The sequence below is a fragment of the Strix aluco genome, chromosome 11 (assembly GCF_031877795.1).
Source record: "Strix aluco isolate bStrAlu1 chromosome 11, bStrAlu1.hap1, whole genome shotgun sequence".
Lineage (NCBI taxonomy): Eukaryota > Metazoa > Chordata > Aves > Strigiformes > Strigidae > Strix > Strix aluco.
The window spans coordinates 22,454,283-22,476,320 of NC_133941.1; the positions used below are offsets into that span (position 1 = coordinate 22,454,283).

General features: G+C 40.9%; 1 protein-coding gene and 1 long non-coding RNA gene across 6 annotated transcripts in view; one reads left to right on the forward strand and one right to left on the reverse strand.

Annotated features, from left to right (window-relative positions):
* Nucleotides 1-18,377, forward strand: part of CFAP92 (cilia and flagella associated protein 92 (putative)) — a 121,668-nt gene extending 103,291 nt beyond the window's left edge. Inside the window, exons 7-16 of one of the 3 annotated variants that reach the window (XM_074836675.1) lie at nt 761-900; nt 3,026-3,124; nt 3,788-3,972; nt 5,568-6,451; nt 7,438-7,632; nt 10,708-11,005; nt 12,801-12,965; nt 13,606-13,818; nt 16,306-16,456; nt 17,442-18,377. In XM_074836675.1, coding sequence (XP_074692776.1) covers nt 761-900; nt 3,026-3,124; nt 3,788-3,972; nt 5,568-6,451; nt 7,438-7,632; nt 10,708-11,005; nt 12,801-12,965; nt 13,606-13,818; nt 16,306-16,456; nt 17,442-17,599 — 2,488 coding nt within the window. In that variant the 3' untranslated portion in view covers nt 17,600-18,377. Of the gene's footprint in view, nt 1-760; nt 901-3,025; nt 3,125-3,787; nt 3,973-5,567; nt 6,452-7,437; nt 7,633-10,707; nt 11,006-12,800; nt 13,819-16,305; nt 16,457-17,441 lie in introns of those variants that run through there. The other 2 variants (XR_012624758.1, XM_074836673.1) reach the window with 2 other exon arrangements.
* On the reverse strand, nt 13,966-21,338 carry LOC141928450 (uncharacterized). Of its 3 annotated transcripts, none has more exons than XR_012624762.1 (4): nt 21,253-21,338; nt 20,280-20,471; nt 18,656-18,853; nt 13,966-15,943 (listed from the first exon to the last, which is right to left on the reverse strand). It is a non-coding gene; the product is annotated as an uncharacterized LOC141928450 (long non-coding RNA). The 3 variants fall into 3 exon arrangements; XR_012624761.1 differs by having other exon boundaries at nt 20,280-20,498; nt 21,253-21,299; XR_012624760.1 differs by lacking the exon at nt 21,253-21,338 and having other exon boundaries at nt 20,280-21,232.
* Between the last annotated feature and the right edge of the window lie 700 nt (nt 21,339-22,038).

Below are 22,038 nucleotides of genomic sequence, written 5' to 3' on the forward strand. Positions count from 1 at the left end.
ATTTTGCTGTGGTTTGTCTTGTACTGATGCCCTCCAGGTACAATATGTAACAGTGGTCTGAAGACAAGGATGACAAAATCTTTTATTCAGGAGATTTAAAATACGGTGAGATTCATCTCTGTTAAACAGCCTTTTCTGTTGTTTCTGATTAATATTCATTTTTCAGCAGCAATAATATGTCAAATTTGTAAGGAATATATGTACTTTAGGGAATAAAATGTGTGATGTCTTGTGAAGAACCACTTACAGCAGTGGCTGGTATTACAAAGTTCGGGAAGCTTGTTAATGCTGAAACTAAGTGACAGCATTCCTAGCTGCATTTTCCACCTAAGGCAGCAGTTGCTCCTATAATAAACTGTATTAATTCCAGATCTCTAGTCTATCTGTAATCACATTACAGGGTATACCAAATGTGAACACTAATAGAACAGACGTATTTCTCTCTCCTCAAAAAGCAAAGCAGATGCATAGATAAATCTGTAAGTAAGGTATTGTAGTATGTGCTACAAGATGTTTTACTTTGTGCATCTCTTCAGGCACTTACTTGGTCTCTTACTCAAAAGAGAAGGGCCATGTATACTGACAATATCCTTTTTTGTTCTCCTTTACATTTATATTCTGGCAGCTGAGCTCTTTTAGACTTAAAATTATTTTTTTTAAAAAAATTAGTATGGCAGGGATTTATTTTTATATTTTCTATATTTCTTAAATAACTTCAGATCTTTTTAATGCTTCAAAGTATGATATTTTCAAAAAACAGATTTCTGGGTAAGGCCCAGCTTCTGAAACAGAAAGCAGTTACTGGTCTTCTAGTTAATTCAACTTCAAAAGAAACTGAGAAAACAAAAGATAATGTGCGAATTCTGACATACGGAGCAGACAAAACAGCCACCACAAATGGTAAGTTCTGGATGGAACTATGGACTAGATTTGAAAAGGTAGGCATGGAATTCTGTTGATCTTCTTTTTCTTTTTTGTTTTTTAAAGAATTCAAGGTTAAAACAAAGAAAAAAAGAGTTATGGGTCCTGTGCTTTAGCCTCAGCTCTGCCATGAGCTTTCTGTGTTTCTTCAGCAGCTAATAAAACTTTCTTCTTCAGTTTCCTTAGCTAGTAGTGTGAAACAGGGATGATGATGGTACTTTCCTACCACTTGGAGTGTTCCGGGGGTGAAGCGATGGATATTTGCAAGGGACTTGGGTGCGCAGTGATGACATCTGTAAAACAGTTAGAGAGTAATGTTGGAGCTAAAACAACTATTCCAACTGTGAAATTATCAAGCTGTTGTATCATATCACTTGCATTGCTTTTTCTGCTAGAGGCCAGTTTTTGTTCTGCGGTTTACAGTCCATTTTTATTTCCAGTGCTAGTTCGTTATGTTAAATGAAAAATTACAGCCCTACTGAGTGATATTTTGCTCTCTCATCTGGAGCTTACAATTGACAAAGGCCCTATGAAAGACGGGAGGAGACGATAACCAGTGTGACAATGGACACTAGAGCATATATTAACTCACCCGTGTTCAATAGCATTCTTGTCTGGCCAAAAACTAGCACGGCATCATGGGGTTGCAGTACACATTGCCCCCAGTACACATTATGAAAAGTACATTTGCTTATCAATAAGCATCACCAGGCATGAATGACAACTCAATTATAGCATCGTTCTATCCACATAAGTGAATGCACTGATAGTGTCAACCAGATCTTTACTTCACACCTGTTTTCTATTGCTGTCCACTGCGGGAGGGTTTGGTGCTCCTGCTTTTATGGACACACCTTTTGAAGAGTAGTAAAGAAAACAGTGGTGCAAAACAGGGCATGCAGAGAAACAGGCAGGCATTCTGGAGCTCTCCTGTGAGCAGGCACATGGTGCTGGGCAGCTCAGGTTGCAGCACAGGGCTGTGTTTGAGGAGCTTAACCCTGCACCACATCTGCTCTGTTACCTTGAGCTCTGGTTTGGTCTGTCTTTCCCGTGGCTCTGGACACCCGTGCCTTATCTCATCAGTTCTACACAGTTATCTCTCAAACTTCCACATGCTATTTCTTTCAAAATTAAGGCAGTTGGAACTTTTATTTATGAGCTTTCGATAAATGGTTACACACTTTGTAGGGAGTTCTCTATGTGGGTTATCATTTTGCTTATATTCAGAGTGGACTGTTTTTTCCCCAGTGTAATTTTGGTACTGCTAATATTTCTTGTCACGTTACTATTGTTATTAAAAGACAAAACTTCAGTAATACATCGCGTGCCTCTCTTTCCTTCCATTTGAGTGTTAAATTTGTCCTTAAAATATTCTGCTATTCCTTCTATTATAGGAATAATCCAGGACCAGCAGCAGTAATATTTCTGTAGTTCTTTTAAGTTGCTGTGTTCACTTGCTACATTTTTTGTCAGACTTAAGCTACTTTTGCTGAAATTCTGTGCTTGCTTACTTAACTGATTGGACAAAGCATCCGAAGCTAGGATTTAAAAACTTGAGGCTGGGACTGGCTGTGCTTTTGCTGGTCAGGTAAAGACTGAATCTGGGAATAATTACTCAGCCTCTAAGAAAATAACAAATAATAATGAGTTTATCTTCATCGTATCCTTGTAAGGTAAAGGAATGACAATATTCCTGTTTTGTGGATGTGAAGTTATAAAATACAGGTTTCTGGAAACAATAGAATACATATCACAGATAGTACCGTATGTGTGTTGTAATGTGTGTATGCAAGGAAAGAACAGTAAGGTGGCAAAGGTAAATTTAATTTTGGTAATTCCATGAACTTCTAATGCTTGCTGTTGCAAATTTAACTTTCTTGTAAAGTAGGGATTTTACATATAGTATAGTGGACTGTGCAATGGAAATTAAAGCATATTGAAATACTAGCCGAAGTTGATGTTAAAGTTTATAATCGGCATCTTTTTCTAAGGATGATACTGAATTATGCCACCTACTGCAGTAAATTTTAAATTATTTCTTTGATTAATTGCAACGAAATGTTTCCTTCTTCCGACTCAGTCCAACCCTGCCTTGCATCAACAGGTAGAAGAGGTTCTGGTCCTAAAAGAACCATGGATGCTACTATGGCAAAGGGCTGTGGCATTGCTTCACTGCAGCTAGCTGTCATGCCTCTCCTCTCAGGTATTATTCTGCTCAGGAGGGAGTGGCACACTAGGTGTATGCCACGTCTCCTCCTCTGAAGTGCCTGTGCTGGTGGGTCTGCCTCATGGAAAATCTCTTGGAAGATCCCAAGGGAATTTCACGTTCTGGATAAAAGCTGCCTGGTTAAGAAAGATTTGGGATTTGGTTTTGATCTGGGTGGGATTGACATATGTTCAGAGGTCTGTGTGCTCTGAAGGGCAGGATGTCAAAAATAATTCTGCATTGTTGTTCCCCATCAGCTTGTGCATCTAAATTCTTGTATCCTGTTTGATTTAGAATGTGTTGAAAGTGGGATATTGGTCAGAGTGGGTTAGTTCTGTGGTTTTTTCTGACTGTAACCAGATTAACATTCATTATTAATATATAGTCCTATTTTTGTGTGTAGTGAGTTAAATCTCCCCTTTGTTCTGTGCACGCAGACAGAAATAGCTGTATGTCGTGCAGCATGGAACTCGGCTGCTGAGTATATGCATGTGGCAAAGCTGCTTGCAGAGAAGCCAGTTTGTTTAAAGGTGCTTGTTTACCTTTAACGAAGAGTTTAATTTTGATGAAAAGTCTCTGAACTGCTTTAATTTTTGTGAACTATTATGTGAACTGTATATTTGCTTCTATAACAGTATTTAACCCTCTGTGTTTAAAAAGGAGAAAAATCAGTGATCAGTCGTCTGGCAGAAAACAACCCTAAAGTTTTAGATGCTTACATGACTTTCAGTGTGGAAACACCTCTTCTGTCCGAAAGACAAAGACATGAATTGAATCCATTGACTATAAGGATTAATTCAGCTACCTGCCTCCCAAACACACCTGTACCAATAGAAGTGCTACAGGTAACACATACTGGTACTTCTTTCTGAAATAATTTCCTTGTTACCCTCAAGTAGCTTTCTTAAAATATGAGCATGGTTTTAAAGATAATTTCCCCTATGAGTAGCAAAACTGGAGAATATGACTAACATATTTCTTGAAAAACATGTGGCCAGATTAGTGCCTGTATTATCAGAGGCACTGGCAGCAAAACAACAATCCTTGTGTTTTCCAAGGGCAATAATTTATATATAGTCATCCCATTTTGATTTCTGAGCAGTGGATCTTGAGTAAGCCAGAGAAGATCTAGTTCAGCCACAGCGCTCTATTGTTTGCAACAACTTGCTGACAAGTCAATAGGTGTTGACGTGCTCATCAGGACAACTTCTATTCCTGTGTTAAAAATATTATTTGACTTTAAAAAACAGCAAATGTTTCACATCTTAAGAAATGCAGTGAACAAAAAAAGCTCTATATTGGTGAGAATATAGTTTAAAGTGTTTGATCTTATATTTGTAAATTTTGGGAGATGAGTTAGAAAGTATGTTCTCTTGTCAAATAGTTGCATTTTTAGGCTTGAAGAAATGCTATTATAAAGGCTTTTTTCTGTGTGTTATATACTGTTGATGTGAAAATGAAATTAAGGTCAACAACCTTTTCTTTCAGGAACTATTTTGTTGATCCCTATCTGAGGTGAAATTATAAGGGAATAGTATATGAAAGGTCTGGTTCAAGTTGCATCAGCCTCATCCTTAACATTAGTAGCGTGTTTTGTTGTTGTTTTAGTGAAAATAGTTTAATAATATTATGTCAGGAATTTTATAATGGCGCATATAGTTCTGTGATGGAGTTTCACACTGCAGGGCTTATAACAGACTAGGCAAATTGGCTTAGCATTTATGAAGAGAAAGAGGGGAAAAATGTCAGTAACCACACAACATAATAAATAACAGAGACAAAACCACTCTGTAGTTTCTAATGCAATTTTCAGACTGACCACAGAAGTTTTGACTTTGTTTCCCTTGCCAGGTGGGCTGCTGTATGAAATAATGAACTGTTGCAAATTTGTAATTCTCAGGATAGTCCTTGACAGGTAGCCTCCACTCCATGCAGGCTGCTGTAATGCTGATGGACGCTTACATGGAGGAACCACAACAAGTACTGTGGAATGAATCCCCCTGTTTGCCTCCCCAGATTTGTAAACAATTAGTTAATAATGGAGATCACAACTTCTAGCTATAGGCATTTATTTTAGGCCTCTAATCCTACAGATGAATGCATAGGGAGAAACAAAAAAGCTCTAGGAGCCATTGCAGTCCCCAACATGCTCCTCTAATGATCTAGAAACAATGAAGGGTTTTCTGGCATCTTTGGATAGTCAACAAAGTTGAGGACAGGCAAATGAAGTATTTGGATAAAGGACGGTATATTCCCAAGACCCAGGTCCAGGCATGTAGAATGGCCTCTTTGCTGCCTTGGAAGACCACAGTTTGTGCTATGAAGTACACCCCCCATACCTTCTTTACTAGAAAAGCCGATTGTTCTGTGAGGTTAAAAAGAAAAAGGAAAAAGATTAATGCTGCAAATATCTGTTTCTCCTCATCTTTTTGTTCTTTAGAGATTGTGTGTTCCCACCTACTGCGAATACAAATTTCATAGCTTTCCACCTCATCGGACTCATGGACAAGTCCATGGAACTCATGTCTACTTTAAGGATGTTAATGTAATTCTAACAGGGACGATGAAACCTGGGGAACTGCAGAGGTGTCTTAGAGGTCCACCTTTGGAGATTGAAGTTCATGACCGGGATAGAAATACAAAAAACAACACGAAAAAGCCCTGTTTGTTTGAGGAAGATGAACCTGATGAAGAAGTGGGTAAGGTGAACTTCCCTCCTTGCAAATCCACAATCTGTAGTTCTTCTACAAAGAACAAAGCGTGGCAGCCTCATGGGGTAGCTAAAGTCAGTCTAACTGAGTTATTGTTGGGTAAAAAGTACTTGACTATCAGTGCTCCCATTCATAGCTGCTCAGCACCAAATACAGCTACTTTCAGTGAGGAGGATAAAAAAAAGAAGATAACAGAATCAGTGAGTAGTTCTTCCCTGCTGCCTATGGGACATTATCTAGAATCAGACTCGCTTTTGAAAGTAAGAGTGGAAATAGCTGTGCCGTTGGGATTGCATGCCCAAATTGCTGAAGTCACAAGTTGCCTGTATGGTTGCATAATCTACATTTTTGACTACAATAATTCACCTTTATTACACGATTTGGTGGAAGAGATTTCAGAAATCAATGCTAAAGCCCTCCAGCTGGTCTGCTATCCTGTGCACTTAATCACAATGGCTCTTGCTGCATTAAAACTGAAAACCACACGTGAGAAAGTTTCTGAGTTGGATATTGTTACTGGTTTTCACTTACTGGATGGAGCAACTCATCTCTTTGTCTTGGAGGGATTAAAAGACAAAGCAATCAAGAGACTATGGGATAGACACTTTGAAAGGTAGGAGATTTTGCAGATTTTTTTCATCAGTTATTTCCTTAGATTCAGAGATTTTAATTTGAATTATACCTCCCCCATCCCTGTCTATACAAAGATATACATGGTTGATGCTTCCTTTGCAGTTTTAGTGGATATGAGTCCCAGTGGCTGCTTCGCTTGAGGCATAATCTTCTCATCTTTATCACATTACACCATAGGTCATCCATGTAAAGTTGAAATGAGAATGATGCAGCATATACTTTTTTTTGTTAAGCTGTACTTAGTTTGTGGAAACAGCAATATAATCTGCCATTTCTAAATAATAACAAAAATACTTAATGGGATCTAAAACAAAAGTAGTCACTATGAGAAAGCTGGACTTCAAGCCATTTCTTCTTTTGAGCTTAGAGGAGAATGTGACAAATTCCAAGTATATGTCTCCCTGGCATTTCATGCTTAAAAAATAATGGATGTTTTTTCCAGCACTGTAGCATGCTGTTAAAGCTTTCCCATGGTGGTTTGTTGGGGCGTTTTTCTGATGCAAGTCACTTCATTGCAGTTATTGAAATTATTTATTGCATGAAAAGTTGTCTCTTGTCAGCGCTAACCCGTAACCTAAATTGAAGCTTTGTTTTACTGCTGCAGTATGAATGTTGGTATTTGTAGTAGAAATATTTATATAATGCTTTTGTAGCTATAATAAGGCTGTTAAGGGGCACAACACTGATGAAACCGAGGTGAGCTTTTTTTCAAATGTTTGCCATGTGGCTTAAAAAAGACAACATATGCAACTCAGTTATGCCATGAGAGTTTTGGTATTTTCTTCGTAATTTTGCCCCAAAATAATTTTGCAGAACAGTTCATGTGAAGTGACGGCCATAAGAGGTTCCATCTAAAGGACAAAAGCAGAGCAATTTAATCAGAGAGAGTGATTGTACTGCAGAACTGAGGAAACCTGAGATGTGGGCTGGTTGTTTTAACCTTGTCGTTGGGGTACTTTGTTACAGGACTTACAGACATGAAGATGGACAACTGGAAATACTGTATAACTCACAACTGTCTTTCCCTGAACGCCTGTATACAGACCTGGAAGCAATCTTTTATCATTTCTGCCTCTGTCAGCCCCTCTGCACTATTACAAAACAGCCTCTGCTTTACATCAGAGGTATGGTTCCTTGGGCGTGTTTCCAAGCCTTGTCCAGGTATGACTCGTCCAGATTCATAGTCAAGAAATGAAGAAATTAAATGTTAGCAAAGCAGACTGAATATCTGATCCAGAAAATAATGCTCTTGGATATCTTTTCCCTGACAAAAGCAGTCTGTGGGCCTGATGGGTAACTCAGATTTTAGATCAGGTGTGGTAAGACAGAAGAGCATGGGTTTCTAACTGCTGATGTCGTGATAACTTGGTATCGGTGAGCCCACTTTTAGTTTGGGCAGGAGTTTGTCATTTGTAAAGAAGAGAGGTGTGTCAGTAGGATTGTATATGAGAAAACAATTGAATAGAATACAAACAGAAGAAAGATAAAAGTCCAGTGTCAGAAGGGAAGGATTTACTTCTCTGCTCCGTTCTCATAGAGGTGGTGGAGGATGGAGTAAAGGAGGCTTCCAAATAGGACTTGATAGAACCAGAAAGTTACGTGAACTAAGTTGGGAATTCTAAAACCTGTTTTCCTATGGTAACCAGAGAAAGGAAGAGTTCTGCGAGAATTGGGAGAATTATGTTTCCTGTTCCTGACTTTTTGTCTGGGGGTTTCAGTGCATGATGTACTGCTGGATCTCTGCCATGTTGGCCACTTTGTCAGCATGCAGGTATTCACAGCTGTTTGCCTTACAGCATCTCTGACATTACGTCTCGTGAGATGGATTAAAGAAAAAGAAAGTGAGTGAAGTCGTATGTGCATACATCTCTATCTAGCTATATATTTCACTAATCTATGAAAAAATTTCTATGTGTGGTTTTTTGGTTTGATTATTTGTAAATGAAGACACAGCTAATGAGAGGTGGAAAAAGGTACCATCCATCTTTGATATGAGCAACTTGGGTTTAGAAAGCAGAGAGAAACTGCAATTGCTTTCTTTCTTGCTGGAAATAGACTGGCTTGTTTAGATTAACTTCCAAACCAAAATCCTGCAAAGCTTATTTGAAATGAGTAGGGACATTCAGTCCTGAGATAAAGAGTGAATGTCTCCTAGACACCAATCTGATTTTATAAAAAATTCTTGTTAATGTGCAATAATATACACACAATCTCGTAGCAGCCTTCCCCCACATGTTTGCTTTTTGGTAAAACATATTCAGTAACGTGTATTACATAGGGATCACCCATCTACTACAAGTTTTATTTTGCATATGTCAAGGCAGTTGCTGAAAAATGAATGCAGTACACCTCTGATCTAGCAGGCTGGGTTTGTATACCTGTCTGTTTCCGCTTGTTGTCTGACCCATTCAAGTTCAAGAACTATTTGCTGATGGCCAATGAAACTTAACTTCATTAAACTAATGAAGAGCCAGGCCTTTACACTTAAAGTTCTGAAGTATATTCATTCTAATGATCTGCATGTAACTTGGGTACCTCTTCACGTAGCTGTAATTTGTTTCATGTTTATTCTGTGAGATGGTGAAAAGAATACAATATGAAGGTTACTGGTGGCCATCACTGTGATGTCCTTACAAATTCTTTTTTTCTTTTTATTTTTTTCTTTGATGGTGGCTGGTAAATACCTTTCTTCCTTAAGCAATGTGCTGACAATACTTAAGGTAGAAAATAACATAATACTGCGTATTTTAGATACTGGGTAGCTAATTTTATTGTGAAATTTCATTGTAGTACCTCCCATCTAAAAAAAGAAAATTAAATCAGCAGGTTGGCTGCTGTGCACAACTTGCTAGATAGCTGCAGCTCACGTTCCTGCAGTGAAAGTGAAGGTTTGGGGATGGTTGGGATGATTTTAAATGCAGGGGATTATTTTTCCGCTGGAGAGAAGTGAAGCTGCAGGAACAATTACTATACTTCATAGCACTCATTGCTATAAAATCAGCGAGAACCTCAGGAAAGGCATCTTTAGTGGCTGAGGCAATGTCTGTCTAGACACCAGCTCTCTTCAGCAACCCACCATCACAGATGAGAGAATCACGTCTGCCAGGCTTTGGGTGTTAGTCCTTTTTGCCAAACCCTCCTTCTGCTGTGTCTGTAATTATTCAGAGAAATACACATAAATTCTTCACTGGAGTATACAGACTGTGAACTGTGTTCAAGAGCAGTCTCTAACTTGTAGAACACCTGGGTTTTTTTTTTTTTTTTTCGTTTTTGGTTTGCTGTAGGCAAAACCAGGTGGTTTAATGTGTGCACAACAGAAACTGCTGCTTCTTGATACATTTCCTTCTGCTAGTAATTTTAACTGTAGAAAAGCTAATGTATATGGTCCGTATGTGCAACAGCCAATTTAATTTTTAACATACCAATAATATAAACTCAATTTGTGTCGTTAATGCTGGTGCAATTTTGAAATTAATGTTAGTTATCAGTTGCCAGTGTTGTTCAGAAGTAATGGTAAGAAAATAGTGTTCTTTTACAGTAATTTGTAAAGTTACTCTCCTCAAATAAAGAATAGCTATGTGATAAATGAATTAACGGATTTCCAATTCTGACAAGGAATCATAATACTATGGTTGGCTATCAGGCACGTCACTTTATTTCATGGCCTCTGCCATGGCCTGAGCCAGAGAAGCGGAGAATTGAGTTAAGTGCATGAGTACAAAGTGTGTGCCTGGTGCTCAACAGCTGACATATTTAGGACTGCTTTTGTGTTGAGACTAGTCTTTTCAGGCCAAATTTAGTGACTGAAGAGAAATCAGGTGTGAGGTAAGCGCTGTCATAAATGACATATGGAATAAAAGCTGATCAGAATGAGACATGAAATAGAGATAAGGCAGGATGGGTTTTAGTGGGTGTTCAAGAAAAATATGGGTCATACACTAGAACCAGTGTGCATGAAGGGAGTTTGGTTTATTGCCTTTCCAGCAGAGGCTAGGGAAATTCAGCAACTAATCACTGACTTGAAGCTAAATCGAGCACCAGCAACATTCCTAGAGTATTCCTAGCTAAACTTCTTTATTGCTGCTAAATGCCAGCGTACATGAACTGACCTGAACTTCTTAATAAATAGATGTTTCAAGAAGGTTGTGTAGTTTTTCCACAGTAATATTAACTGTAATGATTTGATTACAGTCGCGTTTTTTTGTAAACTAATAAAATGTTGATGTCTATTTGTAGGCTCAGTTACCTCTGTCACAGTAAGAGGTTGAGGGATGTAATTCATGGGGATCTGCTGCCCTCAGCAGAAATGATCTCAGTCTTGAGTCACGAGTATGGAGTTCCCTTAACCGATGAGGATCTCTTCACTAGGAAACCTCCTTTACTCTCATTTGCCTCTGATGACTGTACAGTACCAGGAAAAGTTAGCAGAGTGAAACAGGCAGTATATTCTTCATTAGATAACTATAATGAAGTGTACGTGCAGCGGAAGAAAGAAATAGCAGACAAAATGTCTTTTGAGAGAAACCATATTGAGGTGAGTAGTTTGCGATGTGCAAGAGTCCTTCATTAACATCTCCTTCATCTCCCAAAACTCATTAGACTTAAAAACTTTTGGTAGGGTGTTTGTAGGTATTGTACAAACATAAAAAAGTGCAGGCTAATCTTATTTTGCAAAAGTCGAATTGCAACTTCAATTGCTTCTCCAAGGGAAAGACAATTCTAGTGCTCACGGGTCAACAGAGGAGACAGTGCATGAGTGGTAAGGAAACTGATTGATTAAAGAACTTGTAATTTCTTTTGGGGTTGGTTCCTACTTTTCATTGACTCTTTCTTCTCCATAGCTCCCCCACTGTGCTTCAGCATGTCATGCAGGCTTCAGATGCTTGTGGTGGGCCAAGTCAGCTAAGCTCACATGAAAACTGCTTTTTTCTCTTGCCGTGTGAAAGACCTGCTTGCCTTTGGGCAACCATGATGGCATTTATTCTTAACTAAATAAAATCAGCAGTTTCAGGCAGATCTGAGCTGAGCTTTTAGGAAATGGTGAAGAATTTTAGTACCTCTTCTCACTTGTAACCAAGTGTCAATCCACCCCTTCTGTTGCCTCAGGGAAAACGTGTTGAAACTAAACCCTTCCTGTTAACACAGACATCAAAGAAGGGGTATCCAGCATGTTTCCTGGGAGTCCAAATTGGGCTTTGGAATATATTGTTTAGTTGAGGACTCTAGCCATCCTGTGGTTTGGGAAGAATAGTTCTGAATGTTTTTTCCTGTGTATATTTTAATACAAAGAGGTTTTGCCTGATATAGGGAAATCTGTGTTCCTGTATAAGGGTACTGTCTTGGAGATACTGAAAGAAACGTAACTCCTAAGTATTTCCTTTCTTGATCTTAGTCTGTTGATAAAGGATTGTTATGTGAGGCTAGAAAAGGAGACAGTCTTAAGTAATTGTTCCTGGTACTTGCATTTATAACATCATAGGAGGACAAGAACAGCGGAGCTCTTGGGCCTAATTGTTCTGTAGAGATTAAGTGTAGAGTTATTTTGTTACTTGTATAAAGTTAGCAGTCTTCTCAATGTACATCTTTTGACCAGTTTTTGTTTTCTACATGCTTCTGAATCAAGAGGGTAATAGAGGAACTGTGAAGTCCTCTATAGAAAAAAAATATGAAATTATTCTTTAATAGCAGGTAAGGTAACCTTTCAGGCTTTTTGATTAAAAAAAAAAAAAGGAAGCAGATGTCACAGGGAAGTGACGTCCAAAATGCAATTTTCCCCTCTTGCTGTAATTACCTGTTATGGCAGAGTCTGACTTCAAAGCCATAATTACCATTAACACAGTAGAATGGTGTTCTTAAGTCAATGAATAGGTATGAGGGTCACTAGAGAAATTTGAAAAATTCTAAAAAAATGGTGTTTCCCACATCACTGTATTTGCTGGGGTATTAAGGGAATGATAGAAATGAAAGAACTAATCTTATTTGATTTGAAGACACCTAGCACCAGCTCTCCAGAACAACTATTTAGCTCTGTAACTAGAAGTCATGCTCTGGTGAGTGCTTGCGTCCAGTCTACTGCCATTAGTCTTGCAGAATATCATGTGCAAGGGTGAAATGGTGCTATTTTTTTTTTTTTAATGGAGTCTTTTTCTGGACTATTTTATTAACAAAGAGCTGTTGTGTAATAAAACTATATATAGATTTTTTTAATGTTTTTTTTTGTTCTGTTAAAGTTTTATTTTAAAGTTTACAGAATCATTTGTTTGTTTATCATTTTTTCGTAACACTGAACTCCCCGTTCAGACAGAACTCCATGTAATGTCTCTTTGCAGGCTAACATTGATGCTGTATGCCAACTCAAAGGAAAGATGAAAAAGCCGAAGTTTGAAGTTTTCAGGATTTCTCCTATTGATGGCAAATCTGTCTTTAACTACAGCTCTCAGAGACTGAATTCTGCAGAACTTGCAAAGCAGCATCTTCGCCAGGAAATGGCAAAGGCAAATTGAGACACGTAACTGGAAGATCTTGGCTTGGTCTATATAGTGCTTAAAAAAAGAGAGAGGAATTAAATAGTTTTACACTAGTAACTCCCGTGTTAGCCCACAGGAAGGCAAGTTGGGATCCAGAAGGATCTCAGCCTGAGTCTTTGTTGCTGTATAAAATTCTGCTTTTCATGCCGTTCGTTATAGTCAAGTTGCCTTGTCTCCATGACTTGGGCTGTCAGTGCAGACTCGGATGGCCTAGGTGGTCACTTCTAGTTCTGTGTCCCACACATATGTAAGTGGGAGCATTTGAGTAATTGCAGTGTTGGTGTATGCAGTATTAAGTGATTTGAAGAACACATTTGAGAACATATTTGAAGAATCACATTTATCTGCTTTTGTCTGAATAGCTGGCTTGAATCTTAATAACAAATGCTATTTTCTTGTCAGTGAGTGGAAATTATTGTAGCTCTGTGAAAGCTGTTCATGAGGTACCATGAACACAGTATAAACTACAGTTCTCTTTTTGTGCAAATAGTATTAAAGATATTTCTTTCTGTAATTATTTTACAGAGATCCTATTATACCACCATTATATATATTTCCCAGCAAAGGGGAATCCACAATTAACAAAAAAAATCCCTTTTTTTTGTAGGAACCAAAGAACAGATTCACTTATTGTCATGAGTATCTGTCAGCCACATTTGACCCAGTGGATGTGGCTGCTGCCTGTAAGGAACTCTTTGCAAAATCCAAGAGTATGTGGCTGTCACCAGATGGATTTGTATTTCCTGGATGTAAGAGCAGCATTGAAAGCAACCTGCACCCTCAGATGCCTGACGAGGCACGTTTGGAGGAGTTAAGTGAGGTAACAGAAAACTTAAACGAACAGTCCTGAGTGAACTCAAGCATTTTAGGAGACCTGAAAGAGACAGACTGCTTTAACACGTGGAGGTCTCTTTTGAGGGTGACACCTATATCTGCAATTTGGGTACATCAGCACCTGGCTCACTCAGGTGATGATTTGTTTAGGTACACAAATACGACCCTGAACCCATTTGCCAGTATTAATAGGTAATAATGGACCAAAGAGTGCTTTGGTTTACATTTATAGGTGGGGTCTAGTGTCAGAAAAATCATAATATTGCACTCTGGATGGGTTCCAGGATGTTCTTCATGAGTTGCCAATCTAGTTGTAGCCTTCCTTCATGTTTCCAAAATCCCGCACTGCTTATTTTTCCTCCATCTTTTGTTTATGGTTGTAGTTACAGTTTTATGGGGTGTTTGTCCTCCACTACTGTGCTTTCTATTAGTTTCTTCCTGTCCTGTGTTCTCTCTCCTTTCTCCTGTTCTTTACCATTTAGCTTCTAGTTTTATGCCATTTTACTGGATCATCAGCTTGACTAGTTTCCAATTCCCTGTTTTCAACAGTCCTCAGCATTGTGCATACTCAAGCACATGTGGTCTGCTGTTAGGAAGAAAATTTGTATGTTATTAGAATTGGCAAGATGAGGAAATAAAGAGAATAGAACAGAGGTTTATTGTGCAGGATCAGTAAATTCTACCAAATTAATTGAACACAGTCACAGAACAGAGTGGAACAAGCTGAACACTTGGCGTCTCATTGCTATATCTTGCATGAATGTGTACTATTTTTTTTTTTTTTAATACAAATTAAAGTAGTTTCTCAGAAAGGTTAGAGTAGAGCTGAAGTGAAATCGTTAGTGAAAACAAAGTCCTTTTTTCTGGACTGGAGAATGTATCTTCTCATGGAGGAGCAGAGAAGATTCACTGACCAAGAGTAACAGAGGCCAGCCAGTGCAGTGTAATAGCTGGTGCCTTTTGCCAAAGGGACAAGAAAGAGGAGGGGAACTAGGCAGGACAGGATCAAAACCTGACAAGCTGGAAGACGGGCAGCAGGCTTGCAGAGCAGCAGCTGCTGACATTGGAGTTACTGAACTGAACTCAATGGGGCGCCGTGATATTCAGTGTGGGAGTAGCAGCTGATTGTTGTATTGACCATTGGCACCTCCTGATGGGATGAGAGAGGGAGGAGAGCTGACCTCTTACCCCAGATGACACTAAGTGTAACCCAGCAGTACCAACAGCTGTGTAGCACCAGTGCGAGCCATGGAGCTGCGAGAGAAGAGGAAGGAGGCTCCTTCTGCTCAAGCAGGGACCTCGTGGGCATGACCAGCATTGTTTTGGATAATGGAGACTGATTCTGAGCTTACCATTCATGTTACCTGAATGGAAGGACAAAAGCAGAAAACTGTTAGGATCCCATTCTGAAGCAGTCTGGGTTTGAGCCATGACCTCTTTAACCATTCTGGTTTTCTTCTCCAACGTGGAATTTGACCATCTTTTGTAACACCATCCCTTAGGAGGCAAAAAAGTTCTTGGTGTTCTTCTGGTTTCCTAAAACATCTCCATTTGGTTTCTGCGCTGACTCAACTGTTCTTTAACTGTACAGTTTTAGGTAAAACAGTGAAAGTACAGGGCTGACAACAGACAGTGAAACTTAATTTGTAGTTTAGGAAGGATAGTTTTGTCTGAAAAAAAATCTAACTGGTATTTCAGCAGTGGGTAGTCAGAGGACCCCAAAAAGTTGAACTCTGTTTCACAGTTGTGATGATGAATGTTCCTGCCATGATTCCAGTGCACGTGCTGCTTCCCTCACCTGCCTCCTCGGGACACCTGGGCTCTTGGCCCCAAGAGTTGAATAGTGATGACTGTATTTTTAGAAGCACTCGGACAGCTTCTGCTTTCTAAAAGCACTGTGCTTTAAGATTATCCTTGAGATGATATATAGCTCTCACGGTTGTGGCAATCCTGTACAGCCAGCCCACTTCTTACCACTGGGAAAAGATAAATAACTAATGAGGTTTTGGAGTGGGTCTGTCTCAGTCTCATTGTGCGGAGGAGGATACGGACACCAAGTCACATGGACGAGAGGGATGGTCCGAGGTTGCCTGCGAGTTTAGCAGCTGCGCCTGAAATACAGGAAAGTGCATCAGACCCTTTATATCACTGCAGAGAAATGTGACATAAATATGAAATTGAATCCCCTGCCAGGTATTTTTCAAGTATATAGCAAATGCCTGCATGTTAGATAACAGGTCAGTACTAGAGCATCAGCAGCTTGCTCACGAAATGGATTTTTGTTCTTACTCGTGTATCAAACACAACAAATTGAAAGGCTACTTACAGAGAGATAGTCTTGTGTGGTGACTTTGGTAAGATCCTATTAAGGTAGTTGTTAGATTGCTACCCAAGAATCTGGCTAACTTATTTTTTGTGACTGCTCCCTGGTGATTTTGGTCTGGCTTCTTAAAGGGATTCAATTTTCATTTAGAAATGGCAGGAGAACGTTCTGCATGCTAACATGGAGCCAGTGCTGTCACGAGACAGATGGAGCTGGGACAAACGGCACATTGATTTTGATCTTTACAAGAAGCCACCTGAGCTCTTCATGACAGCAGCCCCGCAGACTGGTAATGGATCTGGTAAAATTAACTAATCACAAAGCTTTTAACTTGAAGCTCTGACATATGGTCCCAAAGCTTGTTCAGTTCTGCCATCGAGGAAGGGAGTTTGAATGCAGATAGGTTTTAGCAAGGAGATCCATATACAGCAAAACTGTTTGTACTCTCGCAAATGAAGCATCTTCAGATGTCAGACCTTGGCCATACTCCAGTTCCACCCCTCTGTTTACCCAACTTCTTAGTCTTAGTTCCTTTGTCTATAGTAAAGAATGACAGGGAGGTATAGAGCCTTCTCGGCTGATTCTTCTGTAAAGCCACCTTTGGTGGCTGCCTGATCTTCCTTTGCACAGGCTGATGACAATCAGTTTTAGTTACCAGACAAAAAGCTGCCTCGCAGACCGTAAGCAACACCAGATGATTGGGCCAGAGATGAGCCCGTTAGAACTGCAGCCTGAGGGTGCCCTGGGCAGGCGGTCAGAGAACAACCTCCTGTTCTCCCACAGACAGCAACAGACAAAGTTGTATTTCATTATGAAACAGTATTTTGAAAAACTTGCCATGTGTTTCTTTTTGCCCAGAACCAACTGAGATTCGCTGGAATATTTACAAGCAGAAAACAATAGATTTATTGTGGTGGTTAGACTCTTTCATCTTTTACAACCTTTCTGTGGCACATTACCCTGTAACTTGCAAAGCGCTTGGTTAGTGCAGTTTGTCTCAAGTGCTTCTTACAGAGAAATGCTTTTGGAAGCAGTAGGAATTAATTCGTTCATGTGTGTTTTACAGAGCCTACAGGGCAGTGAATAGTCTCTGCTGTGGGCACTAGCCATTACTCTTAACACCGGTATCATTTCTTCTAGTGGAATCCTTGTGAGAAAGGTTGTTCTTTGCAAGAGAGGCTTTTAGCCTACCTTTTTTAGTTTGAACAGCCAAAACTTGTCTTTTCTCTCTAACCGGTTTCTATTGCCTGTTTTTTCTTTTACAATCTGTTGTTGGCCTTGTGAAGATGCTACTCGGATTCTGCAAACTCAGTTTGACGATGCCAAGCCGAAAGCTCACCGGCGCTCCACAGCAGCTGAGTTACCCCCACGTGGGCCAAGAGCCAGGTTTCAGCTACTGAAAGATGAACCTCTGAAATCCTCAGGAAGGCAGGACCAGTTTTGAAGGTAAAGGGTGACTTTGAGTACTGACCCTGGCACCTACCTTTGCGCAGCAACAGCTGTCCTGCACTTTGTGGAAGGCAGGTAACGTGTGACGCTCTTAGCACAATACTTTTGGAAGTAAAAATATTTCTTAAAATTGGTGTTGATAGCGCTGGTTGACTCAGTCTTAGAAAGCTCTTAGAAAAATGTATCTGCCTGGCCACAAAATGATTTTTTTTTTCTTTTTAGTTCTTTGCTTTGATGCTCAGAGATAATGGAGGAAGAGGGGGAATTTCTGTTCAATTAACTAACTCAGTGTGTCAGTGGGTTAGAAAAGAAGAACAATTTTTGGCCAGCTGGCTTAGCAGCTCTGAAAGAAATTGTAATGTCCCCTAATGAAATGGCAGGGTCGAGGCCCTTCTATAGACGAGATGCCAAATGTCTCCCCATGTGTTCTCTCGATTACCATAGTGCTGTATGGACTTCCCGAGCATCACACTTCAGCCTCTTGGTGCAGAAATCCCACACAGACACCCCAGTTTGCAAGACTAAAGGATTTGTGCTCATTAATGTGAAAAGCTGTATGGGTGGCCTGCACCTAACTGTTCTTTTGTTGGCGGAATCCTAGCCAGTGCTTGCATCCAAATGACCGACCCAAACCCGGGGCGTGCTAAAAGCTGATTTTGATCAAAGGGACTGAAGCTCACTGTTGGCTACAAATGCTCTAGAAAAACAAACAGGAACTATGAGAATGTTGGTAACAAAAGCAGAGTTAAATCTTTGAGACCAACTCACTGCCACCACCCCCCCCCCCTTTTTTTTTTTTTTTTAATATTCTGAGGGTCAGTCCTTGTATTAAATAGACACCCAGCAGGCAGTGGCCTGGCAGCCTCAGTTTACAGTGCCAGGCTTTGAACTGTCTGTCCCTTTGTGCTCTCTGTGCTTGGCCTCTGTTTTGATTTGGCTGTTCAAACTATGAAACTCATCCATCTTGGACTCTGTTTTGTGTATTTCCAACACACAGCCCTTTTTGCTAGATTGCATATAAATACTCTTATTAGTTTATTAGGTAACTTACATCTTGCACTTCATAACATTCTAATTACGGCAATCAGACTTGACTGTCACACCCCATTTCTTGAACACATTTTTCAAGCCTTCTGACTGTAGCCCACAGGAAGACATCCCTGTCTTGCCTCAGAAGATTGGCTATTCTTTTGTAAAGAGAACCCTTTACAAAGGAAGTGTTATGTGCGTTAACTTCCAAGGGTCTGCACTGGAAGAAAAATGAAAAAAAAAAAAATCAACAAAACAACCTCCCCCAAAAGTGCTGTATTTTTAGTTCTTGCTTTTAATAATTTCCAAACTAGCCTCCTTTTCCAGTACAGTGTTTTTCCTCTTGACAGAAGAAGAAAGAAGACGTCCTTGGCGGATGATGTGCCTTGCTGAAGGAACACAGAATTTAAACATGATGAATTCATTAAAGCTAAACATGCAGAGTCCCATTATATCACAACATCATTTATTTTCTGCTTATTTTTATGTTTTCAGAGGGGTGACCACAGTACCTCAGCTCCACAAGCTAGTTTAGGGCCATTGCCTGTGCATTTTTATGCAAGTGTGGTCTCGGTCTCTCTCGGATCACCTCTGCCTTCACCTGATCTTTTTTTTTAAACCTTCTTTGCTGTAGCAGCTCAGAGCTGGTTGCGAAGTGCTGCGGATTTCCCTGCACCCTCTGTAAGCAGTGGGATCCCCCTCCCTGCCTTCCCGCCTGGGCTCCCGGCTCTCTGGTGACGGGTCACATTGTCCCCGCGGGGCTGGGCGCTGGTGGCACGCAGTGGGATGGCGTGGCTGAGCCCTCGGGGGCTCCGGCTGCCCTCCCCAGGGTCACCCCGGTGTGCTGGGGCCAGCTCTGCCCCCCACCCAGCCCACAGCTGACACGGGCTGGTCCTTCTGCTTGTGCACGGTGGGAAACAGCCTCCTCCTGGGCGCAGGCTCCCTATCTCTAACAGGGTTTACTTTTTGCTCTAAAAGCAAATACGACTTTTTTTTTTTTTTTTTTTTTTTTAATTTTAATCATGCAGGCTTCCTGTCCCTGCTGTCTCTCAAACCCCGTGCTCTGTTCAGCCTTCTGTGAGTGTAACCTGGCCCATAGCATCAGGCGCGTCCACTGCGGAGCATGTTCAGTCTCACAGCTCTTGTCTGGTGCAGCTATTTGATTCCTGGGACAATTTCTGCTAAATATTTCTACTCCCTTGTTAGGCAGACAAACCCCCCCGAGGGCCGCACGACACCTCTGGGGGCACTTCCAAGCTAGAGCTTGATCTTTACTGACTAACCTGGCAGTTGGGGGTTTGGGTGTTGTTTTGGTTGGTTGGTTGGTTTGGGGTTTTTTTTTTTCATTTATTGTTTTTTCAGTTAACATTAGGAATCAGCTTGTGATTTATATCTTAAAGGTTCTGAAGCACAAAGGTTGCACGTAATTTTTTTTTTTTTTTAGTAAGAAAAATGTGATCTCAAAGACAGGCTTTTAAGGCCGTATGAGTGTGAGCAGCTCGTGCTTTAGCCCTGTACCGTTCCAACCTTGCAGTTTGCCTGTAAGGTAAATGCTCCGGGGCTCATTCAATAGTATATGAAGTGCAACAGTTCCTATTTTTCTTGTTCATGTTTTGGGGAATCTGTGCATTTAAAAATCGACTCACCTTGGAGCTCAAAGGCACCCAAAACTTCCTGTGTAGGCAGGCTTTCCTCGCCTCTTCTCTTTCTGAAGCCTGGCTGGCTGAGCAGTGGGACATGGGCCGCTCTCTTGTCACAGCCCCAGCAGCGTGGGACAAGTGGCCCCGCGGCCCCACATCACCGGTGGCTTCGTAACCAGGTCCTGACCAGCTGCACAGCTGGAGGCGGAGTGAGAACGTTACTCCCTGGCACAACCAGGAGCAAAAGAAGTTTGAAAAACTCCCAAGGCGCAGATTTCAAGTAAGCCAACCCAGCTGCCAGATATAGCCAAAGTGGGCCCACACCGCGTGATGTGGCGCCTGCCAGAGGGTGACAGGATACAGACATTCCAACAATAAATTACTCGGTCCATACATTAAATCCTTAGGGTGTATTCCAAAGAAACAAACCAATTCTACAGGACAACTCGGTGTTCTTGGGAGGTCTCCCTTTCAAGTCCAAACTCCAGAATTAAGGAATTAGGTCCCCGCTGGTGAACACGGGCCCCGCGTGTCGCTGAGCGTTGCCCCCACGTTCAGTGGCTGAGCTCTCCAGAGGGCTGGCAGGGACACTGGCACTTCAGCCAAGGAAGGCTGCAGCACTTCTAGTCTAAGCAGCGTTAATCTGTGCTCTTGAAGAGCAGTTTTTACCTTTCCAGTTTAATTCAACTGCTAGAAATTTGAAGAAGTTTCATGTTATTTGAATCTTGTAAATTAAACTGTATCAAACAGCAAATCTTGCACCAACAGGAAACTTGTAGTTACTGTCTCAGTTACATACGGAACAATGTAAAGTGGGTTAATTGGCATTTTGTTCTTTATTGTGGGGGATGAGTTCTGGCCTTTATTTTGCTGTCATGCCATCACGTATTCTAAGATACTGCTTCGCTTCGTTTAATTATTCAGCTCTTGCAGAAACGTAACCTCTCAGAATCCCACACTAGATACAAATCATGCTTACCAAGGTCAGACTTCAGCCTTTTCAGTGTCAACTTGTGCAATGACGACCCTTTAGCTCCTGTGTTGAACCCACTGCTATTTTACCAGGCTGAACAGGAGATCTGTCATTTCATAGTTGGCCTCCAGCTCCCAAAGGCAAGGCAGAGCTGCAGCGCTAAGAAAACAGGGTGTTGGCTAACAGAACTGCACGATATGGGGACCCCCCCCAGACACGCTCGAGTGAAGTTGTTCTGGATACAGGTAACTCGGCCAACAGAAGGCACTCAGTGAACACCAGATAATTGGTAATGCGCCCCAAATCATCGCCTTCTTGACGAAATCTGGGCAGCAAATAATTCCCAAAGGCAAGTACGGGGACACTGTTGAAATGCATCACTGGATAAAACAGCTTGCTGAGGCAGTGAAGAGGTTAGCAAGAGGGTACGGGAAAAAATGGGTAAACTGTCATCAAGTCTGACTAATGTTCACGAAAAATCTATTGTGAGGTTTTTTTTTAACCGAGATGACAGCTTATATTTAAATAAACCCCCCTATTTACTGTTTTTAAAAACAAAACAAAGCAAAGGGGCCAGTGTAAGGCCAAGAACAGAACATGGAGAAGTTCTGGATAAATACAAGGCAAAACGTTTAAATGGGAGCTCAGGGCAGCAGTGACACCCCCACCCTCGGGTGCCTCTCGCCCCCACAACAGTGACGACTGTGTGGGCGCAGCTGCCCGCAGGGCACCGGACAAGGTGACCTCCGCAGGCCCCTTCCCAACGGAATTGTTCTGATTCTGCAAGTCTTT